The 25,493-nt window shown below is 51.5% G+C and overlaps 1 protein-coding gene across 1 annotated transcript in view; it reads left to right on the forward strand.

Moving 5' to 3' along the window:
* Positions 1-382: 382 nt before the first annotated feature.
* The window catches only part of ARHGAP23 (Rho GTPase activating protein 23), a 79,037-nt gene continuing 53,926 nt past the window's right edge, over positions 383-25,493 (forward strand). Inside the window, exon 1 of the mRNA XM_042781121.1 lies at positions 383-445. Coding sequence (XP_042637055.1) covers positions 383-445 — 63 coding nt within the window. The remainder of the gene's footprint in view (positions 446-25,493) is intronic.

Consider the following 25,493-nt stretch of genomic DNA (forward strand, 5'->3'; position numbering starts at 1 on the left):
CCTCTAGACAAGCCCACCTCTTTTTCTCCCTCTCTCTGTGCTAGTTCTTGTTCTTTTTCCTCCCATCACCTTCTATCTGGGCCGGTCTCCTGGAGGCCGGCACAAACTGTCTCCCTGAGACCCCCACCCCCGTTCTCGAGGGGGATCCAGGTTTTCTTCCAACCTTTAGCTCCGCTGTCAGTGCAAACCCCGGCCCCAGCCCTTCTGAGCCTGCGGTCCCAGGCAAAGGCCGCTGGTGCGCCCCGTCGGCAGCGCGGTGGGGAGGAGCGAAGGGGTGGGTCCCCGGGGGGGCCCACCCCTGCTCGGCCCCGCCCCCGCCCCTCCCGGGTCCCTCTCGGCGCCCCTAGCCGTGCCCTGGCCGCAGAGCCGCCGCTGCTGCCCGATGAATGGAGTCGCCTTCTGCCTGGTCGGGATCCCGCCCCGCCCGGAGCCCCGGCCCCCCCAGGTGAGGGCGCTGTGGGCTAGGGGAGGGGGCGGGGCGAGGCCAGAGTCGCGGCGACCCGGCTCTGCACCGGGACCGCGGGCAACGCGCTGGGGCTGGCGGCGGGGCGGGGAGGGGGTCCCAGTGAGGGCTGCCCTTGGCAGAGGGGCGCGCAGGAGGGAAGCAGGGAAGGGGCCGAGACCCGCACAGGACTGCCAGGGCAGGGCACTGACCCGAGCGGCGGTGCCAGACCCGCGGAGGCCGGGCAGCGGGAGCGGCAGGCCCGCGCCTTTTGTCCGGGTTTCCCAGGCGGGGCAACTGCCGCTGTTTCCTCTGCAGGAGTTTTCGTTTTCCGTTGGCGAGGCCCCCGGCACAGCTGGAGGGAGGGGCTTGGGGGAAGGGGTTCCCAGAGCTGGACGTCCTCGGCCACAACGGCCGGACACCCCCGGCCCGTGCCACGCTGGTCCCCGCTGGGCCCGACCGCGCGACGGGCTGCCCAGCGTGAGTCAGTCTTCCTTTTGGTCCTAGAGAAGAGAAACAGGGCCTCGGACCCTGGCCCCGCAGGGGTGGCTGCCCTCCCAGCTGCCCTCTCAGGCTGGCTGAGGGTAGGTCTGGGCGCAGGGTGCCAGGGGCATTACTCAGCGCTGGGATGCTTTGCTTGGGTCTTTCATGTGCCAGCTGCTGCGGCTGGGGAGGGGCCAGCAGGGGCCTCCCAGCCCCCATGAGGCCAGCTCGCTGTCTCTGAGCCTCGCAGCCCAGTCCTGCTGGACTCAACACACACTCCCCCCACCCAAGCTGAACACTTGTCAGGCCAGAAGTTTCCTGAACTTGGAAAAGAAGTTCCCTGGGGTCCAGTCTGGGGTCAAGGCCTGGGCTGAGGCGTCTTCCTCTTGACAGGGCTGAAGGACTCAGGGCCGCTCCTCCCCAGTCCTGCCCCCAGTGCTGGAGGTGGGGTCCTGGGCCTTGCAAACCCTTTCTGAGCCTGCTGCTGGGGTTCTCTGAAGCTGAATGTGTGCTGAGTTCTCCCTTCATCTGCATCTCTCACCCCCTTGCCCTCCCTCTTTCAACTAAACTGTGTTTCCTAATTATAAACTTGAAATTCAGGATGGACAGGGGGTGGAGGTGGAGGTCATTAAACATGAGTCCCTTGGATCCCCCCCTCAACAACACATACTTCATCTCCACCCCCCTACCTCCCCCAGAGGCGTATCTGGAAAATACTGCCTGTGGCAAACACTAAAATTACACCCCTGTCCAAACATCTGACACCTGTCTTTTAGATAACTTTACCATAATATCTCCTCAAATATACAAGTCCAGCTTATTTACCTTTTACTTAACATGTTATGACTCTACATGAAAATTACAAAGGTGCCTTCCTTGTTTTCACTGATGAAAACTGGCCTATGATGTGCTCAAAGTCATTTTATTTTCAGTTTCTTGCCTTTCTACCCTCAGCAGTGCAAGATCACACACACGGTCCGCCCTGACCCATGTTTTTGTTGTTGTTGTTATGTGCCGTCGAGTCGGACCCGACTCATAGCGACCCCTCCTTGGGTTTCTGAGTGCCGTCGAGTCGGACCCGACTCATAGCGACCCCTCCTTGGGTTTCTGAGGCAATATCACTACGGAAGTAGGATTGCCCAACCTTCCTTCTGAGGAGTGGCTGGTGGGTTTGAACCGCCAGCCTTCTGGTTAACAGTCAAGTGCTTTAGCCACTATGCTACCAGAGCTCCTAACCCATGGAGCCCTGACCCATGGAAGCTCTCAAATACTCAAGTATTAGTTTTAGCTTGCTGAATGTTCTTTCACAGCTGTGGATGGAAACTGTCAGTTAATAGAAACTGCTCAGTGGCACCCCCTTCAAGTGGTGCCCCAGGCACATGCCATACCTGTTATATCTTAGCTATACCTCTGCCCTCCCTATCCTTTCTCCCAAGGTCTATTGGGGGTGGATGGCGTTTGACATCCCCTCCAGCCCTCACTGAGATGTGCTCATTGGCATACGATTTGAAGTTCAATTACATAACCAATCATTTTACCACCAAACATAGCACAAAGGCCCCCAGCCCCAGCCTATTCCTTACTTGTCCACAAAGTGGTTGGGCCCACCCCAAAGTGACTGGCAGCTCCATGTCTCTGCGTCCCAGCCCTGCCCTCTCCTTGGAAGTGATGATAGTGTCAATCTTCCAAATCTCCTGTGAGTGGCAGGGTAGGTGGTAACGTCCCATTTTGCAGAGAGGGTCTGGGGCTGCCGTGAGAGTGCCAGAGCTAGAAGCCAGGTGTCCTGATGATAGGGCACATGATGAAGCTTTGGGGTCAAAACCAGACCTGTTGCTATTGAGTCAATTCTGACTACCAAACCCACTGGTATTGAATTGATTCTGATTCATAGTGACCCTGTAGGATATAGTAGAACTACCCCATAGTTTCCAAGGCTATAAATCTTTATGGAAGCAGACTGCCTCATCAGGTCTCCCGTGGTGTGGCTGGTGGGTTTGAACCTCTGACCTTTTGGTTAGCAGCTGATTGCCATAGTTACTGCACCACCAGGGCTCCTTGATTCTGACTCCAAGCCAAACCAAACTTACTGCTATCGAGTCAGTTCTGACTCATAGCTACCCCCATTGAGTTTCCAAGGCTGTAAATCTTTACAGAAGCAGACTGCCTCATCTTCCTTCCACAGACCAGCTGGTGGGTTTGGACCACTGACCTTTTGGTTAGCAGCCAAATGCCTTAACTACTACACCGCCAGAGCTCCTTTGATTCTGACTAAACCAAAACCAAACCCAACCCACTGCCATCAAGTTGATTCCGACTCATAGTGACCCCCATTGGGTTTCCAAGGCAGTAAATCTTTACGGAAGTAGATTGCCCCATCTTCCTAGATTCTGACTTAAAAAAAAAACAAAACTATACTTAAAAACAACTCACTGCCATGGAGTCGATTCTGACTCTTAGTGACCCCCATTGGGTTTCGGCAGCTGTGAATTTAAACAGAAGTAGATTGCTCCATCTTCCTTCCGCAGGGCAGCTGGTGGGTTTGAACCTTCTGGTGTTATTAGGAAGGTGGGAATGACACAGGCCTTAGAGGAGGGGTCAGGTCACTAACCTTCTCTCTTGGATATTTTGACTTTTCTCCAAGACCTCAGTTTCCTCCCAGCCCAAGCAGGGAGGGACTGGACCTGGGGGCTTTATGCTTAAGAAGTCAGAATGGGGACCTCTGTGCTCCCTGCTCAAGCCACCCCTGACTTTGTAGGGAAGGGGAGCTAGAGGTCTGCCTGGCCTCCCATGGGTGCTGTATTCTCAGCATGGATGGGAGTGGGGGTGAAGACTGGCGTTGGTTACAGGAACAGGGTAGGAGTGGGTAGAGACACTTATGATGACGTCTTCTTTCATTGCAGGGATACTTAGGGTTTTTTTTATGATGCATAAGGTTGAGAGATAAATGACAAAGGAGGAAAATGTGAATACTTTACAGCATGAGGGATTGCAGCTAGATATTCAGGTGAACTTCTAGGAAGAACTAGGGAGTCACAGAGATGAGTTTCTTTCAGCTGTAGTGTATTAGGTGGATTCCGATGATGTTGGATTCTGACAGAGAAATCCAGAGGGATTGATAGAGTATGCAAATGGATGCAAATAAGCAAATAAATTAGTGCGGAAAAATGTTTTCCTTTTTAAATGGAGAGCATTTAATAGTAAAACTAATAACTAAGATATAGATAACACTTCCTCTGGTCCAGGATTTATATATGTTACTTCTTGTAGTCCTCACACCACCATCATGAGGTGGATACCCTTATTATCCCCATTTTACTGTTGAGAACACTGAGGCACAGAGAGCTAAAAACTTGGCCAAAATAGTTAGCAGATAGCACAGCCAGCAGTCTGGCTCCAGGGTCCATCCTCTCACCCTCACGATTTGGTTTCTCAGGACTGGCCTTATCCCAGGGTCTGTCCCACCCTGAATCTGGGCCAAGGTCAAGGTCAACTTCTAGCTTGAGTAGAGCTCAGCTTGTCTTTCAGGTGGGGCAGATACAGGGACCAGAGCTTCAGGGGCAGCAAAGCCTCAGGTGTCCATCTGTGCTTGGTGGGTGGGAAAGCGAGTTGTTTATTCCTCCCCACCTCCAGCAGGAGCCCTGGTTAAGCACTCTGCTGCTAACTGAAAGGTCAGTGGTTCAAACCCTCCAACCACTCCGTGGGAGGAAGATGAAGCAATCTGTTTCCGTAAAGATTTACAGCCTTGGAAACCCTGTGGGACAGTTCTACTCTCTCCTATAGGGTCACTATGAGTTGGAATTGATTCAGTGGCGGTGAGTGGGTTACCACCTCCAGTCCTCAGATGCCAGCTCATAGCATTTGGGCCTTGGCTTGCTTCATTGGTGTTTTTCTTCCAAAGGGGTGTCAGCCCTGCCCTTCTGGCTACAGAAGTTTGAAGGTGAGGCATTGGCTTGGTCAGGGATTTAGACAAAGGCTGGTTTAATTATTCTGCTCTTTCTCCCTCCCCGGAGAAAGTCATGAATAGGGCCTGTGGGAGCTGGCTCTGCCTTTCCCTACTACCACCCCCCCTTGTCCCCTTCAAACAACCCGCCTTTAGATCCAGCTCCCCTGTTTCATGTGAAATTGTGCCAGCTTGTCAGCAGGGCAGTGCCACTCGGTACCGGCGCGCAGTGGGCATCCCTGCCCCCACTGCCTCAGTTGGCCATCAGGCCTTTGGGACTGGACTTCAGGGCAAATTTAAAGCCTGCGAGGTAGGGGTATTCATCACTGGTCCAAACCCTTCATGAGATAGTGGGGAAACTTAGGTCAGAGAGCACCCAAGGTCACTTAGCATGTTGGTGGCAAATAGGAACCCAGCTCTTCTGACTCCTAGGCTCTCAGGCCATGCCTTTCCCTACACAAGTCTGACCTTGGTGTCCCCCTCAGTGCAGCATTCTGAGACTGGGCCCTAAGAGGAGGAAGGGAGGGCAGGGAGGAATAGGGATGAGTGGACAATGTCTCCCGTTCATCTCTGTGTCCCCAGTGGCCAGCACAGTGCCTGGCACAGAGCGACTCTCCATAAATGTTTGTCAAGTGCAAGCCAGCAAGCGGCCCCTCCTCTGGTCTCCCAGGGTGCCCCATGCCCAGCTTCATGCCTGACATCATGATGGTCAGTTGACAAGTCAGTCTCTGTGACTGGAGTTATTTGAGGGCAAGAAAAAGAATAGCAGTTGCTTCCCCAGTACTTACCACAGAAATGGGTAGGTACTGTTATGACCATCCCATCTGACAGATGAAGAAACTGGCCCAAAGTGATTTTGCAACTTCCTGTGGTCACATAGTCAGTAAGTGGTGAAGCTAAGGAGTCAACCATGTTCTTAACCTCATTCCATGAGGCCTCTGAGATGATGTGTTTGTCTTGGCATCCACAGTGCCTGGCACACAGCCGGTACTCAGGGGATGTTTGTTGACTGACTTTCTGACTGACATGAATGGTAGGACACTGTATAGGCAAAATGACAGACTTCTGTAATCTAACCCTTTGGAAGTTGGGGTTGGGGTGTTGTGAACGCAGTCTAGAGGTACATCGCTGTGTTGTCTGCTCTGAGAGAAAGGGAAGGCTCTCCGACACCCTGCCATGATTGCCCTCTAAGGCCTGACAAGAGCCATGGTGGTGGTGGGGGGCTTCCCTAGTCTTCTAGGTTTTCTCTGCTCACGTTCCCTCCCCTTGTCCCCCAAAGTCCCGAAGGCACAGTGCCGAGGAATGGGCACATGGGAAAAGACTACAGGCTGAGCTTTTTTTCTCAAAGGTTACCCTATGTATCATGTTGTTAGAAAGTTCTGTCCCTCTCATTTAGAGAGCAGATGGTTTAGGGCAGGGCCTGTCATAGCTCTCAATTCTCCATCTCTCATGAGAAGGCCTGTTGTGTCTTCAGCCACCTTCAGTCCTAAACCTTAGGCCTAAAGTCAACTCCTCTAGCCTCCTGTGCCCTTGGGCAGGTGATCTCCCCACCCCCAACTCCCTCTGCTCCTTTTTGCTGGTTTGAATTAACATCAGTCACTCAGGCCACATTTCCTCTGCTGATAAAGGTTGGTGAGAAGCACTTAGTGTGGGAGGTATGGTCTACCATCTACATGGACGGGCCACCCATGGAAGACAAGAAGCCTTGTTTTCCATGGTCCAGGCTTGACATGGCCTCCTCTGTCTATCAGGAGGCAGAATCACCCTATGGTGGAGTATCTGGGCCCAGGCTTGTTCACATTTCAGCTTTACCCCTTATTTGCTGTGTGACCTTGGACAAGTTATTTAATCAAGTATTTTTATTGCTGAAATAATCCCCCCAAATTGTTGAGAGGATTAAATGAGGCAATACAGAAAAAGTGGTAATCTCAGTAAATGGTAGCAACTATTCTTAAACAAACAATAATCAATGGATGGAAATGAGAAGCATACACTTTTATGGTTAGAGTAATCTGAAGAGGAAATGAACTGCACCTGGAGGTACGGAGGCCCCCATCACTGGACATGGGCAAGCACAGGCTGGACATGATGTGGACCAGAGAGAATTCAGGCACCGAGCAGGGGGCTGACACAGAAAACCTTAGGGGCCTGCTTTGAGATCAGCACATGTGATAGGAAACGAGAGGCACAGGTGAGACCTGGTTCCTGCTGTTGGGAACTGGGGAGAGGAGGCGGACAGCCCAGCCTCATGGTGCCCTGATAGGTTGGACCATAGTGTGGGCTCTGAGGGATTCCATGAGGCTGGTTGGAGGAGGCCTGGAAGGATGGGTCTGGTTCTGATGGCTGGGAGGAGGGGGAGGCCCAGGAAGGGCTTGATGGTTGAAGGGCAGTGAGGAGTATAGGCCACTGGTCCTTCAAGTCTGGTCCCAGGCTCCCTCTAAAGCCTAGCTTCCAAGGGGATTGGCTATGTGGAAGGGAGACTGGTGGCTTCTCACCTCCTACCCCTCCGCCCTCTCCTGGAGGAGGAGCCAGGGCTACTCGTTGTGGCAAGGAGCCCGGGCCTGTAAGGAGCGGGACTGGAGAAAGAAAGACTTCTTATGCCCAGTGCATTTAGGGGCGCCTGGGGGTCGGGGGAACAGTGGAGCCTTTGTCCCTTGCCGCCGGGAATCTGGCCGAGGAGCCAGCGCTGGGTCTGGCTGGGCCCTCGGTAGGCAGGTCCTCTTTGAAGTGACCCTTTGAAAGCTCAACTAGAGACCTTGGGAGGAGAGACAGCACAGAGCAGGGCATAGGGATGACAGAGATCCACAAGTCAAGTCCCAAGGGATGAAAACAGCCCCGCTGTATACCTCTTGGGGTGGGCAGCCTGGCAGGAGGTATATGGACTGGAGACATGTGGCCAGGCTGTGGGAGCCATGTGGGAGGACATCTCCAAGGGTCTAGGCCCCGTGTGGGGCTTTGATACAGGGAGAAGCAGAGTTCATTTGGGCCCTGTGCCTGGTTTCTAACCATCTGCAGTCTGATTTCTGTCTGACCCAGGGCTTCTAAATCAGCAGCTTCTCCTGACTTTTTAACTTCCTGAAAAAGAATGAGAGCTCTTTGGAGATAATCAGATATGGACTCAGGACTTAGAGCCCTTGGTAGAAGAGAGAGGTGGGGATCTGGGCTATCTGGGCCTTTTCCTGCTCTGGAGATCCCCGAAAGACCGGAAGGGGAGGCTGAAGTGAAGACCCCCACCCTCCACCCCGCATTTCCCTTGTTCTCAATGTAGAGGAAACTGTGTATTGTTCCCCAAAGAGCGGGAAGGAGGGAGGGAGGAGAAGAGCCGACTGGAGAGAGGATATCTTGTATGTGTCAGTTGGAGGGATTGTAGAGGTTCCCCTCCTCTCGCTGCCTCACCCTTTGACTCATGAGGAAACTGAGGCCTGGAGAAATGATGAGCCAAGGGGATAGAGGCAGAGGGGAAGGGACAGGCAGGTGGAATGAAGAGATAGGATAGAAGCCAGACAAGAAGAGGAAGGGGTATTCGGTTGCTGAGTTGTAACATGAAGGTAGTGGAGACATGCCCCAAATCCCTTCAGCTCTGAGTGGCGATTCATGGAAAAAGGAGAGGAAGGAAAATTTCTACTGTTGGGTCTAAATGTCCAATTTGGAAGTGGGACTCTAAGTTTTTGATTGAGCAGTGGATTGTGGCGTCTTTGGTAGCCCAGATAAAAGCCTTGTCCCACCCGATGTTTTCCAGTGCACGCCCCACACCCTCATCTCTCCTGGACATCATGGCACACTCTGTGCTTGGGAAGAGTCTTCTAAATCTCCTTTTCCCCTTCCGGAGGTGTGGCCTTGACTCCTCCCAAAGGAAGGGGAGGAGGGAGCTGAGTCCCTGATGCCATGATGGGGGCTGTGGCCAGTTCTGAACTATCCAGTATCTTGCCCTGGCATCTGCAGAGCTGAGCCCTCATTCACTTTAATGAGGCCTTGGCACTGTGCCCCCTCCACCTTGCACACCTGGGGGGTAATGGGGGCCTCTGAGCTTGGGTCCCAAAGTCCAGGAGAGGTTAGAGTGGCTGCAAGACGGGAGAGTGGGAAGCAGAAAATGGGGGTCAAGGAGCAAGGCTGAGGCTGCTGATGGGTGGGAGAAACAGCCCCTCTGGGACCTTTTCATCACCCAGCAGTTCCTAAGGGCCTAGCCTCCCCCCTCCCCAGCACACACACACCTAAAAATCCAAACCAGTAGTGATCCTATAGGACAGAGTAGAACTGCCCCATAGGATTTCTAAGGCTGTAAATCTTTACGGACACAGACTGCCTCATCTTTCTCCCATAGAGTGGTTGGTGGGTTTGAACTGCCAACCTTTTGGTTAGCAACCCAATGCTTTCACCCTTATGCCACCAGAGCATATCCCCCTCCCCCAGGGAAAGCATTATCTGAAAGACAGGGTGTGGCCATTCTCAGTCCCAGCTTGCTTAGAGCCTGTCCCTAATTTCAGCCTGGGGCAGAGGTGATTCCTGACCTCAGAAGGCTCAGGGCCTGGGAAAATCAGGCACAGGGCATGCAAACAGGCCTTCATTCCTTCAGTTGTCATTTCTTTCATGACGTCTGTGTTCTGGTCTCTCTCTGTGGCTCTTGGGACCTGGATGAATAAGGCATAGCCCTGTCCTCAAGGGGTTCTTGTCTGTCTTTACCTACCACCCACAAGCCGGACAAAAAGTCTCCACTAAGGTTTTATAACCATGGCTGCTGAGATTTGCATCTTCAGTATCTGCCAGTCCAGAACACCCCTCATCCCCCCTCCCAAAAATATTGATAGAAAAATGGACCAGTCCAACTGTAGAGACAGGTCTACAGCAAACACAAGCTAGTGAGTTATGTGCTAGGACAGAGGTCTGTCCAGGATGATCGTGGTGGCTGCCATTTATTGGTAAATGCTTTGTGGAACCTACCAATATATTGCCTTCACTGTAATAGCATGAGTGTTAATGGGTCAGAAAGGTGTTATCCAAACCTATTGCCAACGAGTCAATTCTGACCCATAGTGACCCTGTAGGACAGAGTGAAACTGCCCCATAGGGTTTCCAAAAGTGTAATCTTTACAGAAGCAGACTGACACATCTTTTCTCCCTTGGAGCAGCTGGTGGTTTTGAACTGCTGACCTTTTAGGTAGCAGCTGAAGGCTTAACTACTAGGGCTCCCTAGAAAGGTCTCACCAGGAATTTAAAGATGGAAATGGTATTACTGGGTAGAATTACTATTAAAAAAACCCAAAACCTTCAAGTTGCCATCAAGCAGACTCCGACTCATGGTGACCCTGTGTGTGTTAAAGTAGAACTGCTCCATAGAGTTTTTAATGGCTGTGAACTTTCGGAAATAGATCATAAGTCCTCTCTTCCAAGGCACCTCTCAAAAACAAAATCAAACTCACTGCCATCAAGTCGATTCCAACTAATAGCCCCCATTGGGTTTCTAAGGCATAAATCTTTACAGAAGTAGGTTGCCCCATCTTTCTTCTGCAGAGCAGCTGGTGAGTTTGAACCGCCAACCTTCTGCTAAGCAAGCCAAATGCCTTAGGCACTGTGCCACCAGAGCTCCTTAAGGAACCCCTAAACCAAAACCAAACCCAACCCACTGCCATCACATTGATTCCAACTCACAGTGACCCCCACTGAGTTTCTGAGGTGGTAAATCTTTACAGAAGTCAATTGCCCACTCTTCTGTAGAGTGACTGGTGGGTATGAACCACCAACCTTCTGGTTAGCAGTCAAATGCCTTAGGCAGTGCACCACCAGAGTTCGTTAAGGGACCTCTAAACCAAACCAAACCAAACTCACTGCTGTCAAGTCGTATCCGATTCATAGCAACCTCTCCTTGGGTTTCCGAGGCAGTATCACTACGGAAGTAGATTGCCTGACCTTCCTTCTGAGGTGTGGCTGGTGGGTTTGAACTGCCAGACTTCTGGTTAGCAGTCAAATGCCTTAGGCACTATGCCACCATAGCTCCTAAGGGACCTCTGTTGTTATGTGCCTTCGGACCAACTCTTAGCGACCCCTCCTTGGGTTGCTGAGGCAGTATCACTATGGAAGTAGACTGCCCAGCCTTCCTTCTGAGGAGTGGCTACTGGGTTTGAACCGCCAGCCTTCTGGTTAGCAGTCAAGGGCCTTAGCACTATATTACCAGAGCTCCTAAAGAAGGTAGAACCCCCTTATTCCCCGTTAAGTCTTGAAATACAAGTAGGAGTTGGCATGATGAGGGAGGGGAGAGGACAGATGTACTCAGGCAGTGGACAAAGAGAATATGATCATGTCCTGCTTTTCTGTGGATCCGTCATATGCAGGGGTTCTCCCTGTGCCTGCCTGGAATCTAGGTTTGCTCTTTAGTGGTGTGGGGGACCCCAGCGCCCTCTCAGTACACATGAGCCGAGCGTCTGCCTTTTCTGGAGCAGGCAGAGGGACCCAGCATGAGGAAGAAAGGGCAAAGAGAGCTAAAACAGCCTGGCCTATGAAGGGATCAATGAGGACAAGGTTGAGGGTAAAGAGATGAAGTTGCGAAGGCCAACAAGGGCTAGGTCCTGCCCTTCTCCCCCACCCTCATGGTGGACCCCTCATGCTGTATCAGGGAACTGGACATGCTCCCACAGATACTGTGGAGTCATGCAAGGATATTAAGTGTGGGAGTGAGAGATGATGACTGAAACAAGAGTTAGAGGTGAAGAACATGGGATAGGAGTCAAATGCCTTAGGCAGCATTTTTTCCCTCTTCCCCAAAGCTTAGTATACCAAACTCTTCCTCTTCTCTGGAATGTCTTCCTTGTCATCACCATATCTCAAACTCCTATTTGCCCTTCAAAACTCAGTTCAAACATCACTTTCTCTGTAGAGTCCCCCCACCCACACAAGAAAACTTCCTCAAATCTAAGAAAAATCCCTTTTCTGAGGACACTAGACTTTAAGCTCCATGAGGCTAGGGACTTTGTCTAATTCACTGCTTTAACTCCAGCTTTTAGACCAGTGCCTGGCACATAATAGGCCCTGTTGGCTGAATATCGCCAACTGACAGATTAAATGGTCTATAACACTTGACACTATACTGTGATAGCCACAATAATAATAATGAGATTATTGATTGCAGCTAACATTTACTGAGCACATTCTTTCTCTCTTCATTCATTGTATTAAAAGATAGTAATACATGTGTATAAATGGTATACAGTCAGACCTCCTCTAACTTCAGGGGGAGAGAGGAGAGTCACCATCAACATCAGCCCAAGGCTGATTCCTATGAGGTGGAGGTCAGACATACTTCTTCTCTCCAACCTTTTTACCAATTCGGACACCAACCATCCCTCCCACAGCGCTCTCTACTTCTCTCAGTAGAACTCGTTGCTATGGCTACACAAAACTCACAGACCATACTCCCGATTACAGGGTTTATTAGGGAAATAACAGGTTACAATTCAGAATCAGGATCAAGTTGGAAGTAATAGAAACAACTCAGGACACAGTTCTTTGTTCAGGACACAGCTTCTTCTAGGCCATGCCTGCAGGCTGACTTCTTAGCCTTGGCCCTCCCTTTCAGCCCCTTGGCCCGTGGCCTGGCCTCTGGCCTGCTCAGACAAGTGTTACAAAGCTCTTCAGCTCCACAGAGAAGTGCCCGGAGGTTCCCCACTCCACCAGCAAACCTTCCGACCAGAGGCCCTCAGCTCTCTTGCTCTGTTGGCTGGGAAGCCCACAACACTGTCTAATGTCAGTCCCCTGCTTCTGCTGCTGTCTTCGATGTTACAGCTTGTGCTGTCTCCTGGGTCTAGGAGGTTTTCAGTGCAGGGAACTTGAGTCCAAAGGATGCACTCAGCTGCTGGCTCTGTCTCTTGATGGTAGTAAGGTCACCCTCCAACTTCTGGGATTGGCTCCCTTTAAACCTAGCAGATAGCTAAACTGACCAGTCCTCTACAAGGGGTCCATGCACCTTATTTGCATGGTCCCACCCCTACAAAGGTTCCATTAGCAAAACTGTCCAATCCCCTTGACGGGCCACAACCACCTTACTTGCATACTCTCACCCAATCATTTTGTGGGGGTTATAAGAACATTGCTAGAAGGGCCATATAGTGCTAATTTGCTGTACCACAATATAACAAAACATTTTTCAGTTTAACATTTTTCACATGTACAGTTCAGTGGCACTGATTACATATATCACGTTGTGCAACCATGGCTATCCATTTCCAGTTTTTTCTGTCACCATTAATAGAAATTCTGTACCCTCTAAGCAATGGCTCTGCCTTCCCCTTTCTCTCCTACCTCTGGCACAGTTGGTCTATATACCTTTACCTATTCTAGATATAGGAGCTCTGGTAGCATAGTGCCTAAGGCACTTGACTGCTCACCAGAAGGCTGGCGGTTCAAACCCATCAGCCACTCCTCAGAAGGAAGATGGGGCAATCTACTTCTGTAGTGATACTGCCTCAGAAACCCAAGGAGGGGTTGCTATGAGTCGGGTCCGACTCGACGGCACATAACAACAACAACAACAACATTCTAGATATAAGTAAGTTTATACAACACACAATGTTTGTCCTTTTTTTGACTGACTTATTTCACTCAGCATAATGTTTTCAAGATTCTTCCATGTCATGTTGTAGCATGTTTTGGGACTACATTTCTCTTTATGGCTGAGTAACATTCTTTGTATATAAACACCATATTTAAAAAATATTTTATTTTATTTTATTGTTGTTATTGAGAATGTACACAGAAAAACACACCAATTCAACAATTTCTATACATATGATTCAGGGACATTGGTTACATTTTTTGAGTTGTGCAACTAATCTAACCTTCCTTTTCTGAGTTGTTCCTCCCCATTAACATAAACTCACTGCCCCTTAAGATTCCTTTCTAGTCTTTCAGGTTACTGTTGTCAATTCTGAAAAGTACATAATGCTGAAGGCAGGTATTTTTTTCCTACTTAAGTTAAACTTTTTTTTTTTTTACAACATACTGGTTTATAAATGGGTGATACATCGATAATTTTTATCTTCTGTGTCATCTGCTTTTTACATTTTTTTTAAACTTTTTTTTTTTAATTGTGATTTGGGTGAAAGTTTACAGAGCAAATTCACTTTCCGTACAGCAGCTCACATACACTTTGTCTCATGACATTGACCACAATTTCCCAAAAAGCAACAGCTCCCCTCCCACTTCCTCCCCATAGCTACCTCTTCCCTCTGTCCCTCCCTCTTCCCTCTGTCCCTCCCTCCCATGCACTCCACCCCCTGAGCTGTCTCCCTGTGGATACACAGCCCTTCTATTCTCTCATGATTGTTCTCTCTGAGGAGTGTATCTACCTAGTGTAAATGTTCACCTCCTATGCTTTATATACACCACATTTTGATTATTCATTCACCTGTTGATAGACATTTAAGTTGTTTCCACCTTTTGGCTTTTGTGAATGGTGGTGCAGGTACACATACTGTCTCTTTAATCTGCACACTGACTTCATGAGGAAAGGATTATCTCCATTTTATAAATTCAGAATCAGGCTCAGAGAAGTTACTAGTCCAGGGACACACAACTAGGAAATGGGACGAAGCTGGGATTTGAACCCAGGCTCCTCTGAACCCTATTTAACTCACTGCTGTCGAGTCGATTCGACTCACAGCGACCCCTCCTTGGGTTTCTGAGGCGGTATCTGTACAGAAGTAGATTGCCCAGTCTTCCTCCGATGAGTGGCTGGTGGTTTGAACCGCCGCCTTCTGGCTAGCAGTCAAATATGCCTTAGGCACAATGCTACCAGAGTTCCCCTGAATCCTATTTAGGAACTTAAAAAGACTGTATTCCAAATCCTCTTTATTTGTTGATTTTCTATTTCTTTGATCTTTATAAAATCAGGGACTGTTTTATTAATTTTTTTAAAAAAATCCATTGTGGATTAAGGAACTAAGATTTGTTGAGCAACTCCTATGTGCCAGACATTCAACACTGAATCATCTCAAGGACACATTTACAGCTGAGGAGACTGAAGCTTGGGAGAAGGGACTGACTTGTCCAGGATCGCACAGCTGGGACCTGAACCTATCTGCTGAGTCTATCTGCTTCCTTCCACAGCCACTGGCCCAAGCCTCAAGCTGGGCCATCAGATGCTGCTCAGTCAGTAATTCCAGGATGAAAGAAAGAGGAACAAGGCTCTGAGGTTGATTGACTTGTTCAGGGACACAAAGGACACAGGAGGTGGAAATGGGCCGGAACTGGGTGTCCCACCACCTCTAAGCCCAATGTGCTTCCCACTGTGGTCACTGACCAGGACAGGGAGTCCCGAGACTGGGATGGGTACTGTTGTCATTGCCCCAACTTCTGTCAGAATGAGCTCTAAGAAGGCAAAGCCAACTTGCATTGGGTGGTCAGGGATATTTCTAAAAAGGGTAGAGTCTGAAGGGCATTTGAAAGACGACGATGAGGTGCGCCTAGAGGCTGCACCGCGTCGGTAGGCTTCCAGCCTCAGGGTCACCGGAAAGGGGCACTAGGCTTTCGAAACGCAGCCCGCACAAGGTCAAAGCATGTGTGGGCAAGGGCCCTACGTGGTAGCTGAGGGCTGAGGATCCTGTTATTTCAAGTCTGTTACTCCGGTCCGCCCAGACTGACACGGATCCGCCAATCAGAGATGCCCGCTGTATCTAATTTGCATGACCACACCACTTAATTTCGCTCAGCCTTTGCCCACAGAAGTATACCATATCAGGTCCGTCCTCGCACCGCCCCCGCCCACACACACTCCACCGCTTTAGATTACACCCTTGTCACCCTTGTAAACCCTACGGGGCAGTTCTATTCAGTCCTGTGGGGTCGCTGTGAGTTGGAATCGACTCCAGGTCTTTATTTTTGGTGCGGAGCTCTCGTGGGAGGGCAGGGGTTAGGGGCTGGGGGCTGCGAGGTGGGAAGGGTAGACCTGCTGCCAGCACGGCCCGCACTATTCATAGCTCAGGGGCTGGCGTGGTTGGCATACTTGGCGTTTCTCACGTCTGGCTGAACGAGGTTCTCCTTCCTCTCCCTCCTCCCCTCCTCCCCTCCTCGCCCTCCTTCACTCCTCTTCTCCCCTTCCTCCCTCTCCCATCCCCCTGCCCCTTCCCTCCTCCTGTCTTCTCCCCTCCTTTCTGTCTCTCTCTTCTCTGGCCTTTGTCCTCTCAGCCAGTCTTAGTGGAATCTAGGGGTGTTGGAGCTGCCTCATGGCTGAAGACCTGTCATATGAAAACTGAGCCCTAGAGAGGGTGCGTGACTTTGGGCCCTACATAGAGGGAGAAGCTGGTAGCAGTGAGCCACATAACCAGGTGGCTATGCCTGGGCACTGGCGGCAGACAGACCTGAGCTTGAATCCCGAGCTGACATTAGCTGGGGCATCCTCAGCTTGCAGTCAGGGAAGCTCTTCAGAAACAGTCAAGCTGAGAGCTGGACAAGGGGTCAGTCAAGGGAAGATGGGGGAGGAGGAGAGACAAGTGTTATGTTCCTGGGAGAGGGAACTGTGCATATGGTAGGGGAGCCCTGGGTGGGCTAGGGGTTGGCATGAAGAGGGCAAGGTGGCTGGAGCATGGCCAGCTGGGGTGGAGGGACAGAGGACACCACGGAAAGGACTGAAGCAGCTTCCCTCCCCTCCCCACCCTTCACTCCCTTATTCCATCACTCCCACTTTCCAGATGTGGCTCTGCTGAGGAAGGAGTGGAGATTTGAAAAGATGGGCAGAGATCTGAAGCAGAGCCTCTCCCAGGTGGACCCAGGGGTGGAGGGCCCAGCCACCCCTGATTCTTTCTGTGGAGAGGCTCCTTCATTCCTCAACATGCAGTAACAGTGTGCTGGGCACCAGCCGTGTTTCAGAAGCTGGGGACAAAATGATGAACAAAGCAGGCATGGTCCTGGCCTTCCAGAACTCAGCCCCAAGGGGGAGACGTTGTGCAAAATAACCTCATCAATATCTGGACACCTGCTGAGAGTGCTGAAAGGTGGTGCACAGGGACCAGGGATTCTGGTCTGGGAATCAGAGGAGGTGTCTCTTCGGAAGGAATGCCTTCACTGGGAGCTCCAGGGTGGGTAGGAGTTAATCAGGGTGTGGGTGTGAGAGCTGGGGAAGAGAGAGTAGCATTCCAGCAACAACATGGGCAAAGGACCTGAGGCCAGGGTGGCTGAGCACTGAGGAGGGGGTGTGGTGGGTGTGGAGGCCCAGGCATGTCCCATAGGTCCTGTTGGTCATAATGTTAAAACAATCAGTGTGGATTGTCAGGGGTCAGAGAGGTGATGGTGTTGGAGCAGGGGGTGGGGGTCGGGGTGGCAAAGTGGGTGCATTCAGGAGACATTTGGGAAGCAGAGTCCACTTGCTGATGGGTGGCATATAGAGCTAGGCAATACCATCTTCCATTTATTGGTTCCCAGCAACTTTGTCAGGGTGCTGTCCCTATCTTCATTTTGTAGCCGAGGAAATAAAATCTGTGTGACTTTGACTGATGACCTTGAGATAAAACAGCCAGAAAATGGCCAGGGTCAGTACCAATGGCAAGTGTGGCCCTTTCTTCCTATCAGCCTCCTTTATGCTGGGACAGTGGCGCCTCTCTCACCAGCCAGTGGTGTCCCTATAGGTTAACCCAGCATTCTCCACCTAGCACCAGAACTGACTGGGGGTGTCAAGAGGCTAGGCAGTGGTAGGGTGTGTGTGTGTGTATGTGTGTGTGTGACCCTTACTTGGAGAGACTGCTTAGCTATTAAATGAGATAGTGCATGTGTTGCATGCCTGGCATATACTAAGCACCGAACAAATATTGGAGCCCTGGTGGCACAGTGGATAAGCACTTGGCTGCTAACTGAAAGGTGGTTGGTTCAAACCCACCAGCTGCTCCTCAGGAGAAAGATGTGACAGTCACTTCGGTAAATATTACAGCACTGGAAGCCCTATGGGGCAGTTTTGTCTTGTCCTATAGGTTCACTATGAATTCAAATTGACTCAATGGCAACAGTTCTTTTTTTTTTTTTGGACAAATATTAATTACTGTTGTGGCTCTTATCATGTCCCTAAGTTGGGAGCAGGCACATTGATGAGAGGGAGAGTATGAGGCTGAAGATGATACCATCTGTCCTCATCTGACCACAGAGCCCAACCCAGAAACCAACCCTGCTCCCTCCAGGAGCCCAGGGATGCTGTTTGTCCCTGCAGAGCCACCGTCCCCTCCACCCTTCCAGCTGCTGGGCTGGATTAGGGAGAGGTTCAGCGTATAGGCAGGGCCCTGTGTGAAGGAGAAGGTAGGGGTGACCTGGGCAGGTTGGGCAGGGCCTGGGATGAGGAGGTGGGTGGTTTCAGGGGTGGGGCTGAGAGCCTCTCCCTACAGGGAGCCCCACGTGCCCTGGGGGAGACTTTCGGAATCTGTTGAGACCTGCCCTGGGAAGGGATGTGGTCTCAGCTTAACTAGGACTGAGCTCTCCCCTGAAAGAAACCCTGAATGCACCTGTTGACTCTGCCAAGGTGGTCAGACAACACGAAGAACTTCTGCATGTGGGAGAGGGACCATAGTGTGAGCCACACCCAGTGTCCTCTCCCCTGTTCCCTGTCTATTGTGGGGTCGGGAAATGGATATAATGATTTTGGAGAAAAGTCATTGCAGGCATCCTCCTGCCTCCAGCACTGACTTCTAGCCTGAAAAAGGAGACCCCTTCCTAGGGCACCACAGTCACTCTGTCCTTCTGCAGGGGACCCTTCTCCGCTGCTGAAGATGGGTGGGGGGTGATCCTGGGTGGTGGCTGGGGCCGAGGAGCCTGAAGAAAGCAATGGGGGGGGCAAGTTGAGGGAATGAAGACACCCTGCCCCCCCTCTGGATTTACAGAGGTAGGGCATGACAGCTCTGGGCCAGCAGGGGGCTCTGCTGTACACAGGACCTGCCTGCCTATCTCTGCCTTGATCGTGCATGCACCCTTCTGTGAAGCATATTTTTCTTGGAGTGAGTGCGTGAGATAGTTATGAAGACAGGGATATGTCTCTGTGTGCACACCCTTGTATGTACATCTATGAGTGGTGTGTAGGCATGTGGGCAGTCTACAGCTGTGTGTGCATGGGGCCACTGGGATGTCTTTCCAAGACCTAGGTGGCTTAGTGGTTTAGAATAGATAGGTATGTGTCTAGTAGGGTCAAGACTTAGGGGGCAGGACCACACTCTCTCAAGCCCTGCTTAGCTGAGCTTCTGCTAGAAAAATTCTCCCAAGTTCTCCTGCTTGGGGTGCAACCTTTATGCATCCATCTATCCACCCCCCCTCTAACTTCATCAGTCCAAGGACCTACTGTGTGCAAGGTTCAGGTACCACTGGTAGTCTGGGAGTTCCCCCTGGGTCCAAAAGATCACAGTCGGGGCTCTGAAAAGGTGCAGCAGAGAAGGGTGGTAGGGAAGGTCCTGTCCTGGGCAACCTCTGTGGGCAGGGCCTTGCTCCTAGGCACTAAGGGGAGACCCATTCATTTTCTCCATCTCCTTTCAACAAATATTTTTTGAGAGCCTAATATGTGCAGCTAACAAATCTGTCCTGCACGAAATGCAACCGGAATGCTCCTTGGAAGCAAGAATGGGCAGACTTTGTCTAACTTACTTTGGTCATGTTGTCAGAAGGGATCATTTCCTGCAGAACGATACCATGCTTGGTAAAGGGGAGGGTCAGCATAAAAGGGGAAGGCCCTCCACGAGAGGGAGTGACACAGTGGCTGCAATGATGGGCTCAGGCAAAGCAAAGATTGGGAGGCTGGCGCAGGACTAGGCAGTGTTTCATTCTGTTGTACACAGGGTCACTATGAGATGGCACCAACTCAGCAGCACCTAACAGCAACAGCTATGTGCAAAACTCTCTAGTAGGGCAAGTTCATTTCTGAAAGTTGTCCTTACATACAGAGTACTCAGTCTGATGGGAAAGAACTAGACCATGCAGTCTCCAATCTAAGGGAAAAGATCCAGGCTGTGCCCTCTGGGAAACCCTAGGCTGATGTGAGCAAAAAAGTCCCTGCTCTCAGGGACTCCCAGTTCGAGAGGGCCATAGCCCCTTCTCTTTGGGATGTGCCCAGAGAGGCCAAGAGACCAGAATGGATTCATAGAGGGCACGCATTGAGACAGCTGAGGGGCTGTCGTGTGGCATAAATCAAGGGATGTAGAGGGCTTGTGGTGGGCCCTGTCCCACAGCAGCCCACGGTTGCCCAGGCAACAGCCCTAATGTTTACTTTGTGGCTGACTCTAGACTCACCCTTTTCTGCAAGTGCTCATTTCCTGCCATGCCATGAGGAACGATGTACTCTCTTCATCCTCCCCTCTCCCTGGTGTCCACGAAGAGGGAAGGGGGAATTGGCTGTCCTCCTGGGTGGAGGTCCTGCCAGCCTGGCATTTTTGCCATGCCTCTTGCCTGCTGGCTGCAGACCCCATCCTGGGGTCCCAAACTGCCTGCCCTTTCCCTAATTCTAAAGGGCCTGCAAGCCAGGGCTCTGGGGTTGTCAAAACTTCTATGACAAAGGAGGAATCCTGATGATTCTCTGCTCTGGAGGAACTGGGTGGGGTGAGGAGCCTGTCAAAACTGGGGCTGGCAGTGCCACGGGTGGTGATGCTCATGGAAGTGGGTTCACCTATGTCTGTGTTAATCCCTGTGTCTGCATGTGTCATGTGTCTGTGTACATGTGGCGGAGTGTCTGCTTTTCAGAATGTAAGTATAACTGGGTATGTGAGGGTGTGATGATCCAACCCCCCCCCCAAAAAAAAAAAAAAAAACACTGCCATAAAGTCAATTCCAACTCATAACGACCCTTGTTGGGTTTCATTTCCAAGGCGGTAAATTTTTATGGAAGTAAATTGCTCTGTCTTCCTTCCATAGAGTGGCTGGTGGGTTTGAGCTGCCAACCTTCTCTCTAGTATGTGCTCAGGGCCAATGAGAAAGATATTCTTTATTTACTTATTCCCAATAACCTATGAAGTAAAAATTGGTATTTTTCCCATTTTAATGGTGAGAAACTGAGGCTCAGAGAAGTTATGTAACTTTCCTGAGTTCTCACAACCAGAAAGTGGTAGAGATAGGACTTGGATCCAGGAGTCCTGAATGCCAGAGGACTCCAGAACCCACATGCTAAGCCTTGAACCAAGCTGCCAGTGAAAGAACTTTGGGATTTTGTGTTGTTTGGGATGACCTCTGCCCCTCCCAGAGATGGGGGTGGGATGTCTGCCACTGGAAACTGCTTCCTCCTATTCCTAATGCTGGGTCCGCCTCCCCAGCCTTCCTTGGCCCAGCTGGAGAGTGGGCGAGAAGTGTCACATCCATCGCTGGGGCAAGATTGGTCCTGGAGGGGGAGGGTATGGGGGTCTGGGCAGACTCTTGGAAAGACTGCTTGCCAGCAGGCCAGACTGAGTATGGGTTCCTTAGGCTCCCAGTGACGAGGGGCTAACTGTGCAATGTGGGAGTTGGGGAGACAAAGGCTTGCTTGGCTGGCTCATCCACTTGGCCTGTTGGGGCATGTCAAGCAGGAGCCACAACACAAGTAGTGCTGGGAACCAGGCTCTGAATGGGACGAAAGGGTGGAGGAGGACCAAGGGAGGCGGTCACCCTTGAGTGAGGAGACTGGGGCAGGGATCAGAAGCTCTGGTGTGGGCTGGTGGGCCTGCTTTCAGTATGGCACTGCCTGCATGCCTGGGATGGACAGCATGATGGGGGTGGGATTGCTTTTGTGCAAGGTTATGGAGATGGTTATGGGTCTTTGTTTGGTGGTATGCCATGGTTGTGTGGGACCAGATGGAGCTTCATAAATGCCGGATGGTTCTCTGGGGGTGGGGTCATTGTTTGTAACATTGTGGTTTGGGGCCTACATTCTGGGAGGAGACACTAAGCAAGCCAGAGGAAGGAAAAGCAGGCGGATTGACCCTGAGCACCCCCTTCTCATTTTCTTAACTGCAGGTCCTTCAGGGCTATCAGTATCCCTTTTTCTTATATCCCCTAGCCCTTGAGCCCCAGGACCTTCTCCTACCCTTCCCCAAGTCCTGGGCTCTGGCTCCTGCAGCTGCAGACTTCCCCTACAGTTCAGGTCCCCTGTGTGTAGAGGGCTCACCTGGGAGGCCCCTGACCCCACCCTCCAACAGACTGTCAGCTCCCAGAAAGGAGTACCGACACCTCTGAGGTGGGGTCTTCCTTGGTGTGGGTGAGTCTTCCTTGATAGGAATGAAGGAAGCTGGCTTGAACCCCAGTCTGGAACTGGGGGACCCCCAAAGTTTTCAGGACTGGACAATACTACTAGAACTGTAAGCCCTCTGAGGTCAGGAACCATGCTTGTCTTATTCTGTAGCTTCACAGCCCCTGGCACAGCAGTGGCCCATAGCATTCAAGACACAGTTGTTGAGTAGATAAGCAAGAAGGTTGTTGTTATGTGCCAAGAGGGGAAGAGATCTCTTTTCACCAGGGGTTAGAAAGGCCTGGGATCTGGTCCTAGTTTAGAAGTGAGGCCTTGAGTCAGTCATTTGTCCTCCTTGAACCTCAGTTTCTACATCTGAAAAATGGCTCTAAAAACAAGCCCTGCCACATCTACTTCTTAGGGTAAAGATCAAATGAGATAAAGTGAAAGTACTTTCAAACAATACAGGATGATTAGCTCATTTGGAGGGAGAGGTCACAGGCAAGACTGGATATCCCCCCCACACTTGAGGGTGCAGCCCCCAAGCCCCACCCAGGGAGGGATTCTCAGGAAGATGAGATTGAATGGATTTTGAAAGCTGGTCAAACTGGAGGATAGGAGGGGCTGCTCAGCGGGGCCATTCCTGATTTGGGGGGGAGGAAGCTGGGGAGGGTGTATAGGGAAGAGGACTCACACACCACAGGCAGGAAGGCTTGGAATAGAATCTCAGCAACGCCTGGTATTTCCCAGCCCTCAGTCCCCCTCCCCCACTGCCCTCTGGGGCCCACCCCACATTCCTTTCCCAGAGGAAATGGGGGGGGGCTGCTGAGAGGTGCCCCAGGCCTGGAGGATCATTTGTATGCAACTGTGTACAACCTTCTAGGCTCTGTTGTACACATCCACCCTTCTACACCCAAGTTCTGTAGAGGCAGCTGGTGTGGAGGTGGTAGGCATGGTGTGGGTTTGTGCTGGGAGAGTTAGTTACCTGCTTTGCTGGCCCTTGCTGGCCCTTGCTGGCCCTGCCAGGTTGTTAGGTTAAAGGGCTGGAAATGGACATCGTAAATATGGCTGACCATGTTCAAGGTCTTTGGACTTAGAAACCCAATGTTGCTTACCCCTCCCTTCAACTACCAGAGCCCTCAGCAGTACAAGGGAGGTAGATTCTTGGTCTGGGCACACAGCAGTCTTTTTGGATGTGAGAGGCTCCATGGGGCATGAGAGGGGAGAGTCATTCCAAGTCCTAGGAAGTTGCGACTAGACTTGCAGCAACAGGAAAGGTGGTTAGGCAGCTGGAGGGACTTACTGTCTCCTTACTGGGAAAGTAAGCCAGACTTTGGGAGGTCTCCCCAGAGCCTCTCAGCAAGGGTAGGAGTGGCCCCAACTCAGAACCCTAGGTTTTCTAGTAATTGAAGGGCTGGGGGAGAGAGGTGCTGATGAGAATGCCATTTGTCCTGCTTCCCTGACTAAGGTCTCTTCCAGCTCTGCCCCAAAGCCCTCCTGACTCAGCGCTGGTGGCAGCGTTGCTCTTCCTGTCTGGCTTCCGCCACGGGTGGGGGTGGGGGTCCAACTCCTGCACAGGGGCCCAGCAATCAGCAAACAGGAAACAGGAGAACAAAACTGCTTAGGCTGACACAGGCCGAGGGTAGAGGGCGCCCCCACCAGCCTCACTCTCACCTTTTCTCCTCTCTTCCTACTCCCTCCCTCGACCCTGCCCCCCCACCATGGTCCTCTGTTTTTCTTGTGCCCTCAGGTTCCCCCCTGCCTTTCTCTGCCCCTGTGTCCTCTCCTATCTCTCTGCTCCCAGGCCTCCCCACACCTTGTTCATCTCACTATCCTCCCTTCCTTCTTGTCCTTAGATTCTCCTCCCCACTCCCTGCCTCTCCGTTCTCAGACCCATTTCTTGATCAAATTCCTGCCATACGGCCCACTATCCAGGCAGGGCCTTACCTGAGCACAGTGGATGGTAGGGCAGAGAGAGGCAGATGAGCTGTTTTCAGTTATTGATAATGGGGAGTAGAGAAGGACTGACTCTTTTGCCTGGTTGTCCCTTCTGGCAACTGCCCTACACTTGAGAGAGATTCTTCCTCCTGTTCCCCACCCCCACCCCCAGCCCCTCTTCCTTGGCTGCTGGCTAGAATTGGGGTATAAAATCCAAAGCCAGAATGAGGGGCTTTGGGGTTGGAATCTCGGTGCTGCCATAATAAGCTATGTGCACTTGGACCTCAGTTTCCTTCTCTGAAAACTGGTTCACAGTAGTGGCCCCAGGCCACATAAGTGCCTATGGGGAGAAGTACACAGTACACATCCATGTGGGATAGAAACAGGGGTGATCACATACCTACTTGCCAAGGCCTCTGTTGGCCCCACCCTGGAAGGGGCCTGGGAAGAGAGAGAGCCAGGAAAGGGGAGGAGAGCTCACCATGGGGCTTCCTGTCTGACTCACAGGGTGGGTTTTTCTTTTTTTTTGGGGGGGGGTGCAGGCTCAGAGCTGAGTGTCAGTTTGGTGGTAGACCTCTGGTTAGAGTTAATGCACAAGGTGTCGTGAGGAAGGGCATACTTCGCTGGAGGTCACAGTGGAAGCTCCACCTGTGGCCTTAGGATGAAACAGAACTCTGATGTGTGTGTGTTGGGAGGGTGGTTAGGAGAAAGTGTGGGTGTGTATGTCTCATTGAGAGGGGCATGGTGTCCATCATGGAATGCAGTGTGTGCCTGTCATCCGTGTGCTCAGTGGGCTTTGTGGATGTCTCTGTGTGGGCTATGTGTGCAGTGTATGGGGAGGGGTATGTATGTGGGGGGCTCTGGTGGGCTTTTAGGGGCAGAGTGAGAATGTTTGAGAATGTGTCTCTGTGGAATGAGTGGACCATATGTGTGTATGCAGAGGAGGGTGTCCAGAGTGTATGTGGTATGTATACACAGAAAGGTGTCCATGTACACTGTGTGTGTACATTAAGGGAAGAGTATATGTGTTTATGTGTGTGTGTGTTTCTGTGGGTATGGGGACAGAGGGAGTGTTTGTGTGTGAGAATAGGAGGATATCCTGTACATGGATGTGTGAGAGTGTGTGGTGTGGGTTTGTACGTGGTGGGCAGATGTGTATTTATATTTGTATGCACTATGTGAGGGACATGCAATATACATGTGTTTCTCTGGGGGTGTGAAATTGGATTTGAGGGCGTGTATGTATGTGTGTGATGTGTACTGGAAGGAGTACGCATGCATGAGTCGGTGAGGGGTATTGTGTGTGCCTTTTTGTGTGAGCGGGAGGACGATGGTATGTGTGTGCTGGATTGTGTTTAGGGGTGTGTGGGAGCTGGGCGGACGCGGACAGGGGCCGCCCCGGAGGGGGAGGTGTCTGCCCTGCGCGACTCACAGGCGTGTCCTCCGCTAGGGCGCCTTCAGCCGTGAGGTTCGGTAGGCGTGGAGCCGGTCCAGCGGTCCTGCCGCCGTCTGCGCGGGTCGTCCGTCCCCTCGGGGCCTCTGAGCCCCGGGCC

This window comes from Orycteropus afer, unplaced genomic scaffold (genome assembly GCF_000298275.1).
Source record: "Orycteropus afer afer isolate SDZICR_OR568_19922 unplaced genomic scaffold, OryAfe1.0 scaffold00085, whole genome shotgun sequence".
In the NCBI taxonomy this organism is placed as follows: domain Eukaryota; kingdom Metazoa; phylum Chordata; class Mammalia; order Tubulidentata; family Orycteropodidae; genus Orycteropus; species Orycteropus afer.